Source organism: Ambystoma mexicanum, chromosome 4q, assembly GCF_040938575.1.
Source record: "Ambystoma mexicanum isolate Mex_15411 chromosome 4q, UKY_AmexF1_1, whole genome shotgun sequence".
Taxonomy (NCBI): domain Eukaryota; kingdom Metazoa; phylum Chordata; class Amphibia; order Caudata; family Ambystomatidae; genus Ambystoma; species Ambystoma mexicanum.
This window is the reverse complement of record NC_090928.1, coordinates 525,214,010-525,229,263: the sequence shown is the minus strand read 5'-3', so window position 1 is coordinate 525,229,263 and position 15,254 is coordinate 525,214,010. Positions and strand designations below refer to the sequence as shown.

General features: G+C 49.0%; 2 protein-coding genes across 2 annotated transcripts in view; one reads left to right on the top strand and one right to left on the bottom strand.

Moving 5' to 3' along the window:
• Window positions 1–13,994, bottom strand: part of CRNKL1 (crooked neck pre-mRNA splicing factor 1) — a 752,702-nt gene extending 738,708 nt beyond the window's left edge. The window contains exon 1 of the mRNA XM_069608075.1: window positions 13,793–13,994. Within this exon, the coding sequence (XP_069464176.1) occupies window positions 13,793–13,840 (48 nt within the window). The 5' untranslated portion in view covers window positions 13,841–13,994. The remainder of the gene's footprint in view (window positions 1–13,792) is intronic.
• Window positions 13,995–14,344: 350 nt separating this feature from the next.
• The window catches only part of CFAP61 (cilia and flagella associated protein 61), a 2,971,729-nt gene continuing 2,970,819 nt past the window's right edge, over window positions 14,345–15,254 (top strand). Inside the window, exon 1 of the mRNA XM_069608074.1 lies at window positions 14,345–14,454. The gene's annotated coding sequence lies outside the window, so the exon portion shown is untranslated. The remainder of the gene's footprint in view (window positions 14,455–15,254) is intronic.

The following is a 15,254-nucleotide window of genomic DNA, read 5'->3' as shown; positions in this document are numbered from 1 at the left end:
ATCTGGCGTGGCAAAAAAATAATCAAGTCTCGTATGCAGTTGTTGCGGGGCTGAGTAATGCGAGTACTGTTCTTCATTAGGATGTTTCAGCCTCCAAACATCTGCCAGCCCGAAGTCGTTGAGCAGTGTCTGCAATGCCCTGGCCGCTGGGGTGGGCCTATCAATCTTATCATCAGATCTGTCTACCCTGGGGTTCAGCACGCAATTAAAATCCCCTCCCCAAATAACTGCCCCACCCACACATGCACCCAGGTTGGTACACAGAGTCCTAAAATATGCCGCCGTATTTTGATTGGGGGCATACGTATTTACGATACACACCTCCCTATTTTCCACCAGTGCCTTCAATATGACCATCCTCCCCTCCGTATCCACCACCTCTTGTGTAAGTTGGAGCGGAACGTGCAGTGCCATCCAGACCAACACTCCCCTAGCATAGGCAGAATACGGAGAGCCCACTACAGTACCTCTCCACTTCTTCCCCACCAGTTCCAACTTTTGCCGAGTCAGATGCGTCTCTTGCAACAGTGCAATATCAATCTTCTGTCTTTTCAAATACATCATGACCTTGTTCCTCTTTAGGTAACTATTGAGTCCCCTGACATTCCACGTTACGATCTTAAGATCCCCCATAGCTCAGAAGTATCCCCCCTTCCGTGCAGCAAATCCCACCTGCCCACGCAATACAGATACAGCCCTCTGGCTTTTTCTTGTAGCCTCTTGTACAAACTCAAACTCCCCATATCTATACACACCCCAAACTCCCCACTTCCCTCCCCACCCTCTACCCATCCCTTCCCCAACACCACACACCCCAACTGCTGCCCAGCTCCATCCTCGGAACTCAGGCACCCCCACATCTAGCCCTGCAAGCACCAAACAATGCCCAGAGCTCAGCAGGGTGAAGTCGCCCTAGTGGCCACTTAACTAAAGTTACTAAGTGGGGTAAAGAGATCCGCTCTGCAAGGCTCCCCTAAATACAGCAATAGTCACAATGCTCATGATATCTTGTGCAACAGTCTGACCTTCTCTGCCTAAGACCGCGCAAATGACTATAATCAAGTCCCAGAGATCTGTTCCGTGCCATCTTGTAGCACCCTCCTCGTGCACTACTTATCTCCTCCATCTCCTCTTCCCGTCCGAACATCAGGCTCCTGGGGACATCCCTGCGCATCGAGCCATCCCATGGCATCCTTCGGAGTCTCAAAAAACAAAGTTTTGTTTATATGAAAAACTTTCAGTTTCGCCAGATACAGCAACATGTATTTATGGCCCGCCTCTCTCAATCTCCGCTTTACCGTCCCAAAATTCATGCGGCTACGCTGCACAGTCAGGGTATAGTCCGGGTAGGCCGTTATGTTTGCCGCTCCTCGTGTAATCGTTCCTCCCTTGCGGAAGTGTTCTAGTATCCTCTCCCGGTCCCGGTAATTAAGGATTTTGGCAATTACTGGCCTAGGCGGGTTTCCCGGCGGTGGCCTCCTGGTTAGAGCTCTATGCGCACGTTCCACCGCAAATCCTTGAGATAAGGCTCCTCCGGGTATCTCCTGCAACAGCATAGATTCGATGAACTCCGTAGGATCATGGCCCTCCGATCCTTCTGGCAGGCCCACGATGCGAATGTTGTTCCGTCGGGCGCGTCCTTCTGCCTCCTCCGCCCTGCTCTCCAAGTTGCCCACTCTCTGCACCAGGGCATACAATTCGGCCTTATGGGAGGCACAATCCGCGGTGTTCGGGCTCACCTTTTTCTCTAGGGTCTCAGTGCGCTCCGCCAAGGACCTGACGTCCTGCCGGAGTAAATTCACCTCCTCCTGCACCTCACCGACCTTAAGGTCCAATGCCATTTTCAGCTCAGTTACGGCCAGTTCAAGCTTAGCTTCCCAGGTCGCCTTGAAGTCCGCAATCGCAGCCAGGACCGCTTGGTTAGTACCCGTCACAGGCATGCCGTCTGTTGGCGACTTATCCTTACTCTTGGAACTTTCCGGACCAGGGGACGTCTTGGCGAAGTCGTCCAACGTGGGCTGCTTCGCCTTCGGTCTCACTGTTCTGTTAGACATGACCCAGAGGACCTGCGTTCTGCACAAGTTACAAATGCGCACACAGTTCGCTTCTATCGCCCGACCGCCGTGCGGCCTGCTCCTTCCTTTGTTCCGGTCGTTGATCGGCCATTTTGTTTAGTCTTTCGTCTCCGGCGCTCCTTATCTTTTTCGCACAAAACTCCACCACCGTTCCTCCCACGCATTTCAAAAGTTCATCAAGCCCAGTCAGACCGTTCACACACCGGCATGTGTGTTTTCAGCAGTCATAGGCACGTTGTTATGCACTATTTCGCCAGGATCATTTCAGGATCTCGGGAGCTCCTACAGATCGCGTCCTCCTACATGGCCCTCGTAGCCACGCCCCGGACCGGCCTATCACTTATCTGTGCCCTGGCCCACTCCACACCTTCTGTACCAGTCTACTACCTATTGAGGATTTAGCATGCTGCACGCCTGTGTCCTAGCCTTTCACACCCAACATATAATGTGGCCCACTGTTTACTGAGTGAACCAGTCTAGTGCACTGCACACTTGTTTTGTGGATTGCCCCTTTGTACTCCTTAAAACCTAACACACTGCTCAGACCATGAACCCAACTTTTGCACTGCAAGCACTCCAACCATCGGCATCTCTGCTGAATTTAGCCTGCTGCCTTTACAATCAGTCGGGGCTACAGCTACTGAATCAGACTTCGTACCATGGTATACTACACCCTAACTATGGCCTCTATCCTCTCTCTCTTCAATGCACACCCACTCCCAGACAACCGTCCCCTACGGCAACTCAATCCTCCATTACACACTTACAGCAAACCATCAACCGGCAATAACTGTAAAACACATCACGCCCCGAGTTGCCCCCTCAGTCCCATTGAATGGATCAACCGCTTTGCAGCACCACCTGTTCCCTGGACCCCATGCACAGTGGAAGCAAGGAACCTCAGACTCGGCTCACGGATCCCCCAACGGAGGATTCCTCACCCGAGAACCCGTCAACCCTGCCTCCCCAAGACTGCACCTACCAGCACACCTCTTTACCCACCCCCCATGCCCAATGCTCCTTTAACACCAAGCTTACCTAAACATCCCATCATTAGAGGTGCTCTCATCAATGCCCGCTCCTTGGTTGCCCACGCCCTAGACATCGCAGATCTCATCTCGAGCAATGGGCTTCACTTCCTGGCAATCACTGAGACCTGCTGCGTCAGGCGGCAGGCCCAGCACTATCTTTAGCCATACCAGATGGTTACTCAATAATAAGGAAAGACAGGCAGAACAGCAAAGGAGGTGGAGTAGCCTTTATCGCTAAAACATCCCTCGGCCTTAGAGCCACCCCTACTGCCAGTCCCACCTCAATGTAGCTACTTTCAGTTAAGCTCCGCTTCTCAGCAACCCAAACCATACTCATCCACCTCACCTACCGACCCCCAGGTCACATCTCCTCCTTCGAGGAAGATATCGCTGATCTACTAACCAATAACACCAAACCTAACTCTCAATAAAATCATACTTGGTGACTTCAACCTAGGTCTCTCCGATCCCAACGACCCCAATGCCACATCCTTGGAAAACACCATCTCCCAACTTGGCTTTAACCATGGAGTTACCTCCCCAATGCACAACAAAGGCAGAATACTGGACTGGTTGGCAGATCTCAACTGCTCTACAACCATCCTCCAAAATGCTCCTACTGCATGGTCAGACCATCACCTCATTTCCTTCACCATCCAAGGAAATGCTCCTACTCTTCCCACAACCCACACCGCCCCACAAGTCCTCACCAGGAATAACCGTAAATTAACACTCCATAACCTACAACCCCTGATCCAGAACATCCTTGACCCAGTCATTTTTAAGGATCTGGACTCAACCAAGCTAATGAGATCTTTACAATAACACCATCGAGACCGCAGTGAACAGCATTGCCCCCACCAAACTAGCCAAAGCCAAACCACCTGCCCACCTCAACAAATGGTTCACACCGGAATTAAAAATCATTCGGAATGCCAGAAGAGCAGCAGAAACCCATTGGAGAAAATCACCCAACCCAACTAACAAGGCCCTATTCAGCGCACCAGCCGCAACTTACAAATCGGCCATACTTGGCGCCAAAAAAGAAACCTACGACAACTGCATCCTCAACGCCAAATCCAAGACAAAAGAGCTCTTCAGTATTCTCAGTGAACTAGAAACCCCAGCCTCACCATCAGAAACCTGCACTAAAGATGCAGTCTTGTATGCCAACATACAAAAAGCTCTCGCAGACAAAATTGCTCTACTCCAAGCTAAAATTGAACAAACAAAAAAAAAGAGTAGCCCAGCCAAGAATGCCATCGCCACCACCGCCCCTCTCCAGCCAATTCACCAAACTGCCCATCTAGATCCCAAACAATCTAGATCCCAACATAACCACTAACTACAGGCCCATCACCACCGTTTCCCTACATCCTCAAAATCTTAGACAGAGTGGCCTACCTCCGAATCCAGAAACACTTTGAGGACCACAACTTACTTGGCCTAAGACAATCAGGCTTCAGGCCCAGACACAGAAGGGAAACAGCCCTCCTGGATCTAAAAATCCAAATGGATGAGGCCAAGGACACGGGTAAGCTTGCTATGCTCCTGCTGCTAGATCTCTCGGCAGCTTTTGATCTTGTCGACCACCAGATCCTCACTGATCACCTGTCTACAGCAGCTGCCTTCTCTAGCAATGCGGCTACATGGATTCAATCCTTCCTGTCCAACCGCACCACTAGGGTCTTCGCACCCTCTGCCGCAGCAGACCCAATTCCCATCCACTGTGGTGTACCACAAGGCTCATGCGTCTCGCCAACACTTTACAACATCTTCACCAAGCTCCTCTTTGACCGTCTTGACAAACTGGGTGTCACATACGCTGATGACACCCAGGTTCTCATCACACTCTCGGGGTGCTACGAAGATGATTGTAAAAGAATCAACGAGATTTACTTGGAAATCCAGGCATAGATGGAAGATCACTGCCTTTGCCTCAACGACGAGAAAACTGAACTCCTGATCGTCGGCTCCCAATCCCGCCTGAACAAAATAGACCCTCGTTATGTCTCCCATCTGCATCGATGGAAACACAAAGTGGCCAAAGGGATTAACACCTTGGGAGTTTACCTGGACTCCACACTATCGCTCAAGAAGCAGGTAAATTCAACTGCATCTTCCACGGCCTACACAAACAAACTTATTAACACCTGCAAACAATTCCTGTCACCTAGTAGTTGCATCACACTAGCCAGGCCTCTAGTGTAATCCAAGATCGACTACTGCAACACCCTTTACCCAAGCACCTCCGAAAGGAACCTCAACAAACTTCAAGTCCTTCAAAATAACACCTTAAGAGCAGCCCTAAATATACCAAGATCCGCGCACATCTCTGGCTTCAGACTCAACGCCCACTGGCTCCCGGTACGGGACAGAATGGCCCTCTGCACTCTTGTCATTACCCACAAGCGTCTCTCAAACACCGCCTCCGAATACCTAGCCGATAAAGTCAAAATATGCCAACCTACAAGAACCACTAGAACCATTTACTCTTACTGCCTAGCCATTCCAAGATTTCTTCTAAAAAGAGCAGGAGGAGCGAGCTTCCCAGTACTAGCGGCCAAACAGTGGAATGCCCTTCCTCTTAGCATCAGGACTGAACCTGCATTCTGGACCTTCAGAGCGAAAGTAAAGAGCTGGTTGTTCAGGAAGTTCCAAGAAGGGTCAGCTCCTGGCCCGTCCGCCCCCCCCCCTCCAACTGTAATTCCTTACACCTAATGCTGTAATTCCTTACACCTAACGCTGTATTTTCTTGTTGCATTATTTTTTCCCTGTAACCTTAGGTCGACCTGCACTTATCGCTGTAACTGTACTTCATCTTGATTGTCAAATCTGTAACCTCTGTATAAGCTTTAAGCGCCCAGTTACCCGATGGTTCGGTGTGCGGTACAAAAAGAAACTAAACTAAACCAAATCAGCAGACTCCTACATAATGCGCGGTTGAGTATTCAGCCCCCTGCAGAGCTGTGTGATGGCAGATTGAGGTCAGCAAGCCAGCGGTCGCGCTGCTGCGAGTCTCCTGTGGCTCCATTGTCCCAGATCGTCAGCTCTCCAGTGATCTGGATCACGGGGACCAATCGTGTTCATATTTGTACACTTCCAGGCTATGTGCTTGTGGTCTGGCAAGACTAGAAACAAAATATACTTACAAGATAGTAAATACCAGAGATAAGGGAAGGCCTACCCACACCCAGGGGCTGATCACAGGTTGTGGCTCCTGTTCGAGTGCTTCTGCGCCTCGTCAGTGTCCTGCGACACCTGTGCCTGACCAGTGGTACCCCCATTTGCCTGTGGTTTCATGGGGGCCTAAGCGGCCTCTGCAGAAATGCCAACAGGGAGCCGAAGGTGGCCCCGCCGTTGGTCGTCTTCCCTGTCAACAGGGATCTCTTGCTTCCCTCATGGAATTCGATATCAGTGGGTCCCTGGCGAATCTAGAGCCACGCTGGAATTTGTGGTTGAAGCGGCTCGACATGTATTTCATCGCCACAGGGAACTTGTCTCGGGAAGATAGCTCAGGGGCAACGCGCTAGCCTTGAGAGCAAGATGACGCAGAGCAACACAGGTTTGATCCCGGGTCCACGCTTAGAAACCTCTGGGTATTAAGCGTGTTATAAATAACCAATTAAAATTACAATTCAGTGACCACGCTAAGAAGTAAACCCTCCTGTACTCATCAGGCTCAGCAGTCCATTAAGTGTTTAAGACTCTCAGACCTTTAGATAACTCTTATGCAGTTGCCACAAGAGCATTATGTGAGTACTTCATCGCAATGGTCAACATCTACTGGAGAGGTTTGCCATGAGGTCAGCGAAACAGAAAGAAGGTGAAAGTCTGGACTGTTTTCATGGGAAACTGCGTCAAACTTACATTCATGTGCGCCCTGACTAACGAGGAAGAGGAGCTCCGCCAGCAACTTATCCAGAGCTGCGCCTCAGAGAAGATGAGAAAGCAAATCCTGTGAGAAGCAAGCATCACCTTCGTATGTATTCTCGAACTTTGCAAGTCACACGAATTAGCCGACGTCAGAGCGTCAAAAATGGATGCAGCGATGAAAGCAGTTAAAACTAGAAGAGGTGAGCGCTATCAGTAGACAGGCGCCCAACATTTCCCATCAAAAAGCCACTCTGGACATAGAAAAACTCAAAAGGGGAACGCCCCGATTGCGGGTATGACTTGTCTCACTTGGGGGATTGTCCGGCCAAAGGCCACACCTGTGCAGATGTGGGGGTCATAAACAATTTCGCCAGGATATGTCATGCCCAAACTCTGGCCACCCAGTCCAAAGGACGAGAAAAGCTGTGTCAACCATTTCAGAAGCAGACGCAAAAGGTTTCACAAGTGGAGTCTGATGCAAGTAAGGCGGAACTGCCCCGAGACGAGGAAGACGTGTCGTTCATATCCAGCATCCCACAGGTAGGCCAGAATAAATGGCAACCCAGATGTGTGGTGCAAATCCATGGCATGGACACCCCTGTATTAATCAACATGGGGGCATCAGTAAACGAGATGGCCGCCTCCCACTATGAAGCAATACGAGATCCTCTTCAACTGGACAGCACACATGTACGTATATATATGTTTGGAGGTACGTCCCTGTTGCCACTAGAAGGTGTCATTGTAGCGCCAGTCGAGCATGAATGTGTCAGGATCAAGGCAAGGTTCTTTGTCCCAAAAGTAATTACGGATACACTGCTGGGCTTTGCCGCTGCACAAGCACTTTAAATCGTGAACTTTGCCTTTGGGGTGTATGTCGAAGACATGCAGTCGCAGCTAAGGTTTAAAGACGCGTTTTCAGGCATAGGCAAGATGAAAAGGCAAGCCAGTTCGTTTTCATATTGATTACACTGTGCAACCGGTGGCCCTGCAGAGGTGTTCCAGAACGCCATCAGAGAGGCCCTAGCAGGCATTCAGGGAGCCCTTACTATCAGCAATATCCTGGAGACTGAGCATCTAGTGAAGTTGGAGAGAGTCCTGGAAAGGATAAGGTCTCTGTGTATAACTCTACATGAATAAAACTGCGAGTTCCTGCAAAGAAAGATTGAGTTTTTTGGTTTCATCTTCCAGAAAGGGAGGGTGAGGTGTCAGCAGATCCTGCAAAGGTTGCTGATATCAAGGACGTAAAGTCACCAGAAAAAGTCTCTGAAGTCTGCAGTTTTCTAGGTATGGTCACATACTGTGGCCATTTCATTAAAGACCTAGCATCGCTATCAGAGCACTTAAGACGTCTCACCAGGAAAGATTGCCCTGGGCAGTAGACGTTTACGGAACAGACTGCATTTGAAAACATTAAAGCAGCACTCACAGCTGATTGTGAGATGACGTTTTTCGACCCGAGCACAGAACTGGCCCAGAATACGCGCTCTTTCGGCCTAGAAACAGTCTTCACGCAGAGTACTGTGAAAGACGAGGTACAACCTGTGGAGTTTGCAAGCAGAGAGCGCAGTCGAGTACAGAGCAGCGGTACTCGCAGATTGAACGAAAGGCACTGGCGGTACTGTGGAGGTGCCGACATTTTCATTTATATATTTATGGTAAGCCCGTCTTGGTTATAACAGACCACAAACCCATCCTCCACATTCTGGCAAGGTCATCCTCAAAGCCCCCCACCTGCATTGAGAAGTTGATGCTTGCTTTACAAGAGTACAACATTGCCCTGGTGTATCGCCCGGGAAGCAATGGAACAGCTATGGCGTATAAAGGGGGAACTTACCTTTACTGAAGATGGCCTACAGTTGCAGGGATTGAGGATGGTGGTCCCTACAGTGCTGATTCCCAGAGTGTTGGACCTGGAACATCACGGATACCAGGGCACAGCAAAGATAAGGGTGCATTTGCGACTCTACGTGTGGTTTCCTGGCCTAGAGAAGCGGGTGGATGCTTTTGTGAAGGTGTGCATTTGGTGCCAAGGAACGGCTCAGGAACAGCACAGACCCCCAATCGAATCCCTGGCGAGGAGCAGAGAACCATGGGAGAGCATCCACGTGGACTCTGGGTCAACATGCAGAGGCAATCACTTCATAGTAATGGTGGCTGGTCCTGCTATCCATAGGTCAAGTACATTGGGTGCACAGCACTTACTGATGTTATCCCAGTGATGAAGAAGGCGTTCGCCACCCATGGGTTTCCAAGAGAAGTGTGCTCCGACAATGGTCCCCCATTCCAGAGTGAGGGGTTCTCTGACTTTTTGCAATCCAGTGGAGCCTGTCACCAGAAGATCACTCCTGTGTAGACAAGAGCGAATGGGGAGGCTTAAAGTCTCCCGCAGACTCTTAATAAAGTCTTCAGAATTGTGCATGGACAGGGGACATGTTTGAAGAGGGCGCTATATCAGCTCCTGTTAAAATATAGCACCAAACCCACTCGTCTACTGGTGTGCCCTTGGCGCAGGCTCTGTTTCAGAGATGTCCCTCAGGATTCCTCCCGGACCATGAGAAATCTAAGCCCAGATATAATTGACGACAAGCTAGTTCAGGAGGAAAGGGAGAGAATTAATGAATGAAGAGGAAATGTGAGAAGTGGTCTGCCGGACTATCCACTGTGCATGGGGATGCATTTCTGGTGTGCTCACCACACCCTTGAGTTAAGTTATCACTCACCTACAAGCCCAGACCTTTTCACATTGTGGACATCAAAGGACTGATGGTGACAGCGTCAGATGGTCAGGAGACAGTGACGCAGAACTCCTGGTTCTTCAAGAGGCTGTCGGGATTGCCTGCAAGAGAAGATGACAACAACCCTGTATGGAACGCCCCCCCTACCATCACGAGAAGGAGTGCAGATTGTGAGAGCGAAGATTATCGACACCTGACCAGCGACGAAGAGAATACCACAGGTACCCCAGGTGAAAGATGCCGTCAGGAACCCGCCATGCATGGTGGAGACAGTGAGGGAAGATATCACATGAGAGAGCATTGCTGTCTCCATGCACATCTGCAAGACTCTGTGGTGGACGGGTGAGGAGTGTCATGAACCATCGAACTCGCCCCTTCTGGGCTTCCTGGTCCCTATCACGTCGGGCCTTACACTCCATAATACTACCAACATGGCGGCAAGCTCAGCATGCTGCTCGCCAGTCTTCACGTTCTACGCAGCGTCCTCTATAAAGAAGCCACACCCCTGCGGCCCCACGCGTCTCAACGCTGCTACTAGCTGTGATCGGACGTGTGTTCCGCACCTTCTCTAGTGCTACTTGCTATCCCCTGGATTCCCTTCTTCCGACTTCTTCCCTCTTTTCTACTTCCCGGAATCCCTGTGCCGCTTCCGCGCGCCCCCAACACCTTCTTGAATTCTCCTGGAGTTTCCCGTGATCCTGGACATCGAAGCTGAACGTAATCTGGAAGCAGAGTACGGCCGAGCAGGCTTATTTAAGTCCCGAACCATACGAAAGAAGACTCCACCTAAGGAGGACATCAGGCAACATAGACAGGTGAGAAGGGTGGAAACCTGTGACAGAGGAGATTTTGCCTGCTCCACATTGCACGTTTTATGCGAGACATTTAAGTTTGCAAAGTTATGTTTAAAAGTGATTTAGTCATGTTTATAAAAAAGGAGGAGTATTACGTCTGGCCCTTTAAGGCCAAAGTGTGTCAGCTCATATACCCAATAAAAGGGTGTATGAGCTGCTCATCGCTTTACAATGCGAGAGCATGCCCGACCTCTCGCAAGAGGACAATAAGAAAAGCAAAGTGCGGAACGCGAAAATGTATTCGCGGCTCAGGCAAGCAAGGGACGGCACTGCAGCCCTAGCGCTCTGACCAGCAGGTCATGCCTCATCCCCTGCCAGCCTGCCACCCCTATTATAACCCCTCTTGGACACTCACATATTAACATACATGCTGTGGTGTGTGGCCCATTTAACTGTGGGCCCGTTGCCCCTTTAAGAAAGAGCATCATGACTATATCATGACGCTCCTTAATAAAAGGGGCTCTGTTGGCACGGGAGAGGGAGTGCAGCAGATCCCCCAGGAAGCGGCAACTTGTATCTGTGTTTTATTGCATGCAGTTTGCCATGTGACCATGGCCTGGTTTTGCAGCCCCAGCCTGGGTGCCTCCAGAGCCGAGGCTGCCATCAGCTGGGTGCCCGCAGCCACGATGTTACATCCGGTGATCCGGACGCTGTGCAGGGTGTCCCCTGCCCTTGGGTCCACTGCGTGATCGCAGCATAGTTGGTAAACTGGGTGGTTCCAGCATGCATATGGTGTGGCCCGCCCTGGTGTCCTGTGGCGGGCCACCACACATGCCAACCCTCCCGATTTAGGCGGTAGACTCCTGACTTTTCTGTGAAAAATATTGCAATTTTTCAGTCTTCCACCTAAAATACTTCTAGCCCCAATGCATTCCTGAGGGAACATTTCCAACTCCCGATTTCTATGATGAAATCTCCCTCCCATGTGCGCCTATATCAAACCTGCCTAACCTCCGGGTTTTCCCGTAGACACCAGGTTTTTAGCCTCTTCTGCGGTTCTCCATGGAGTCTCCAGGTTTTCGGATCCTGTCCAATCCTCCATCCGATTGGCTACAAATGACTGCTGCCGGTAGCCAATCAGCTGGAGGTATGGGCGGGACCAAGAAGAATTCAGACTGGAGCAAAATAAACGCAGTAATACTGCTGGATTTAAAACATTATTACCGCGTTTATTTTGCTTAAGCTTTCATTCTTTTTGGGCAGTTTGCCTTATGTTTTAGTCAACAGAAGACAAACTGGCCAAAAAGAACGAAAGCTTAAGCAAAACAAACGCAGTAATACAGCTTTCAATCCGGTGTCATTAATGACACCGGATTGAAAGCAGCATTTATTTTTTCAGCTTTCATTCTTTTTGGCCAGTTTGCCAACGCTCAAGTCGAGCGTACACGCGGGTGGACTGAGTCCACCCACTTCCACCCCTTGCCCCAGCTAAAGTGAGAAACATTGAAGGTCTGCTCTGAATTCATTAATTAAATCCTACCTCCGGGATTAAACCAGAGCCATTGCAGGCTGGACACCTCACCACAGCACTATATAACCGCATGAAAAATAACAACTATGGTGAAATGTTCAATTTCGGTACTGCAAGCTCCAGGGAAAATCTTTGTATTGGTTCTTGGAGTTTAAAACATGCACACATTTTAACGTTTTGCAAAACTCTATTTGAAGAAAATATCCTTGGTTTTTGTGTGTGTATTGATTTTATGGCAGGCGTATACCATTCGTCCTATGCAATTTGGATGGTTATGAATAGCCAATTTAATGAAATGTATTGCATTCCACTGTAAAGTGCAAACTGCAAAGGTGTTTCTAATGACAGCTCCAACAACCGGGTTTACCTTTTTGGCCTGGTAGGTCGGAGCAGTGTGCAAAGGGGTGGAGTATTGTGTGGCTGTGGACAGGGCATAAATCTCAGGGATTTTGATGTTCAAATGTAGGCAGGTATGGTTAGGGTGCCCAACTGTCCTATATTTTGGGGGATTGTCCCGTAATTGCGGACTCTGTCCCGCAGTTTGCAGAGTGGCTGTGTGGGACGCAGGTTCATACATGCCATTATTCCGAAGTGGCAGAGAGGGAGATTTCTACAGCGAAATCGGGAGACAACAATTTCGATATTGGAATGCATTGGCAAATCATTATTTTAGGCGGGAGAACGTGAAAAGTAGCATTTTTCACTCGAAAATAGGGAGTCTCCCGCCTAAATAGGGAGGGTTGGCATGTATGCAGGTTGTCCCGACTTGCTTTGTTCCCTGGAGTTTGACTCTCGGGAGACAGCAAGTCGGGACAACCTGTGTGTCCCGCACACCCACTCTGCAAACTGAAGTGGCCGTCTACACACCACAGCGCTACCATCTGCTGCTTTCTTTCTCTGGGCGGCTGTTGCTCCTTTTGAGCCTGCAGGTCGAGCTGCTAACACTCTGACACCTCTCTTCATTCCAATGCTAATGCTTTGTTCCTGGGGTCATAATGGTCATGTTTGCAGTTAAAAAACATGACCATCACCTCCCAAGGCCAAATCATTTGCATTGCAATTAAGCCAGGTGTTAAGAGCCATTCACACATTTAAATTACAAATGGGGTGGGCCAAACGTGAATGACACTGTGGCATCATCACCGCCTTGCGGGCAAGTGTCCTGCAAAAGGATATCAAAAAGTTACCCATCCTAGGTATGGTCAGAATGTTGGCATGTATGTATTAAGCCATGCACTAGAATAATCACAGTGAAGCAACTGTGTGCAAGCAGTATTATTTTATTGGCAATAAAGGCAGTGTCACAACAGAAAGTGTCTGGGTGATCATTGGGAGGCCACAACAAACTGAACAAAGGGCTCGCATGAGCAGACACCCGAGCATCAGTCCCGATCGTTGCTGGGGGCACAGAGCAACACCACCTAAAGACATTACACATGGACCAAAATGCTTCCAAGAAACATGGACAGCAGAGCAGACCCCATTATCAATTAATATGAGCTTGACAAGCGTGGTCCAAGCATTGGGTAAACACAATGTGACGTCATCACTGTGTGTCAGTGCATGTACCACACATAATGGACTGCCTACACCATTATTCAATTTTACCTAAAATAAACAGCTTCTACAACGTTCAAGGATTCGCTCCTCACTGCTGCCTCCCCCTCAGTCTACAGCATTTCTGGACGAGAAGCAAATATCTCCTCAACCCTCGGGCTTCTCACAGTAATGAAGATCTGTATTTTACCTTTGCCACTTTGGGGATGCGCTGCTTCCCAGCAGCGGTGGACGCCATTTTCACAATCCTGCGGTTCGCCTTCGGTCAGTAGAGGGACACGAGAAGAGGGACCGATCCAAACCATTCGCCGCACTGTCACAACGCTAGAAACGGAAAGCAAACTAGTTGACACTTTTGCCGCTGGAGAGCGGGGCGGCCATCTTGCAAACATAGTTCGAGTGTTGCGACGAGCAAACAAAAGCTAGCCTCTGAACACAGGCCCAACAGCAAAGTTTCTGAAAGAACTAGAACACAGGTTGCAATTGGGAAATAATACTTTTATTTTTTCAGATTGATAGATCTGAAAGATTTGTATTCAAACATGTAACAACTGCAACAAATCTGGTAGCAAATAGTACATTTATTCAAAATAAAATGTAATTCATTTTAATATTTGTCGCATCTCCGGTTCACAAAACGGCATCAATACACACATAAACCATTCCAAGATGGCTATCAGATTGATCCATTGAACACGGTTTCCGTACTTCCGTCAGTTACCTTTCACCCTGAGGTTACGCTTCGGGGTTGTTGTCATGGTTGCAGAGCACAGCGTTCTCCACCTGTCACTAACTGAGGCTTGCAAGAGAAGCTGTAGCTGAAACTCGGACGAGAAGCAGGCACGGAATCAGGTACCGTCACTGCAAGGGGTGCGACCGCGGCAGTAAGAGTCATAACTCTGGGTATGGTGTGCATAAAAGATAGAAAGCCGCTGTTACTGCACTTATGTCACTTGGTGCTGCGGGTGTGGTTTTCCTTGTCACAGACTCATTATCCACCCGCGGAAACCTTGGGCTACTCTGTGGTACGATTGATACAGCGTGGGAGCTTCTGAACATATTACTTACTCGATAATCTTCATTGCTTCGAGAAGGTATTGTTGTTTGCTGTTATTGTTTATTTATTTATAGAGCACACCGGGCCGTTAGGTATCTGGGCGCGTGAAAGGTTTGCATAGTTACACATACATAGTTAAATGTGCGTAGGTATTACATCAATATGTATTTACATGAACAAGGTTAAATGTGCATAGATAGGATGGCAGTACAGGGAAGGGCAAAATATATGGTTACAGTCATAGGTGAAAGGCTACATAAAGAGGTATATGTACAATGCTGTTGGATGTCAGGGGGAGTAGAACGTATACATATATACAATATAGGTTGAGGTCGTCAGTGGTCATTTGCGTGTAACCATTGTTTGACATTAGTCTTGAAGGCAGGGAGTGATGGTAGTGCACTTGATGAGTCAGGCATAGAGTTCCAAAGTTGAGAGCCAGGACAGGGAAACTCGAGCCTCCTGTTTTTTTAAGTTTAAAGTTAGGGATTCTGATACTGTTAGTCTGTGCCTTTCTAATAGGGCGCTCTGATGTGTATTTGGTAAATCTCTCTGTCAGGTAGGTAGGTAGGTGCCTTCTTGTCCAGGCATTTGA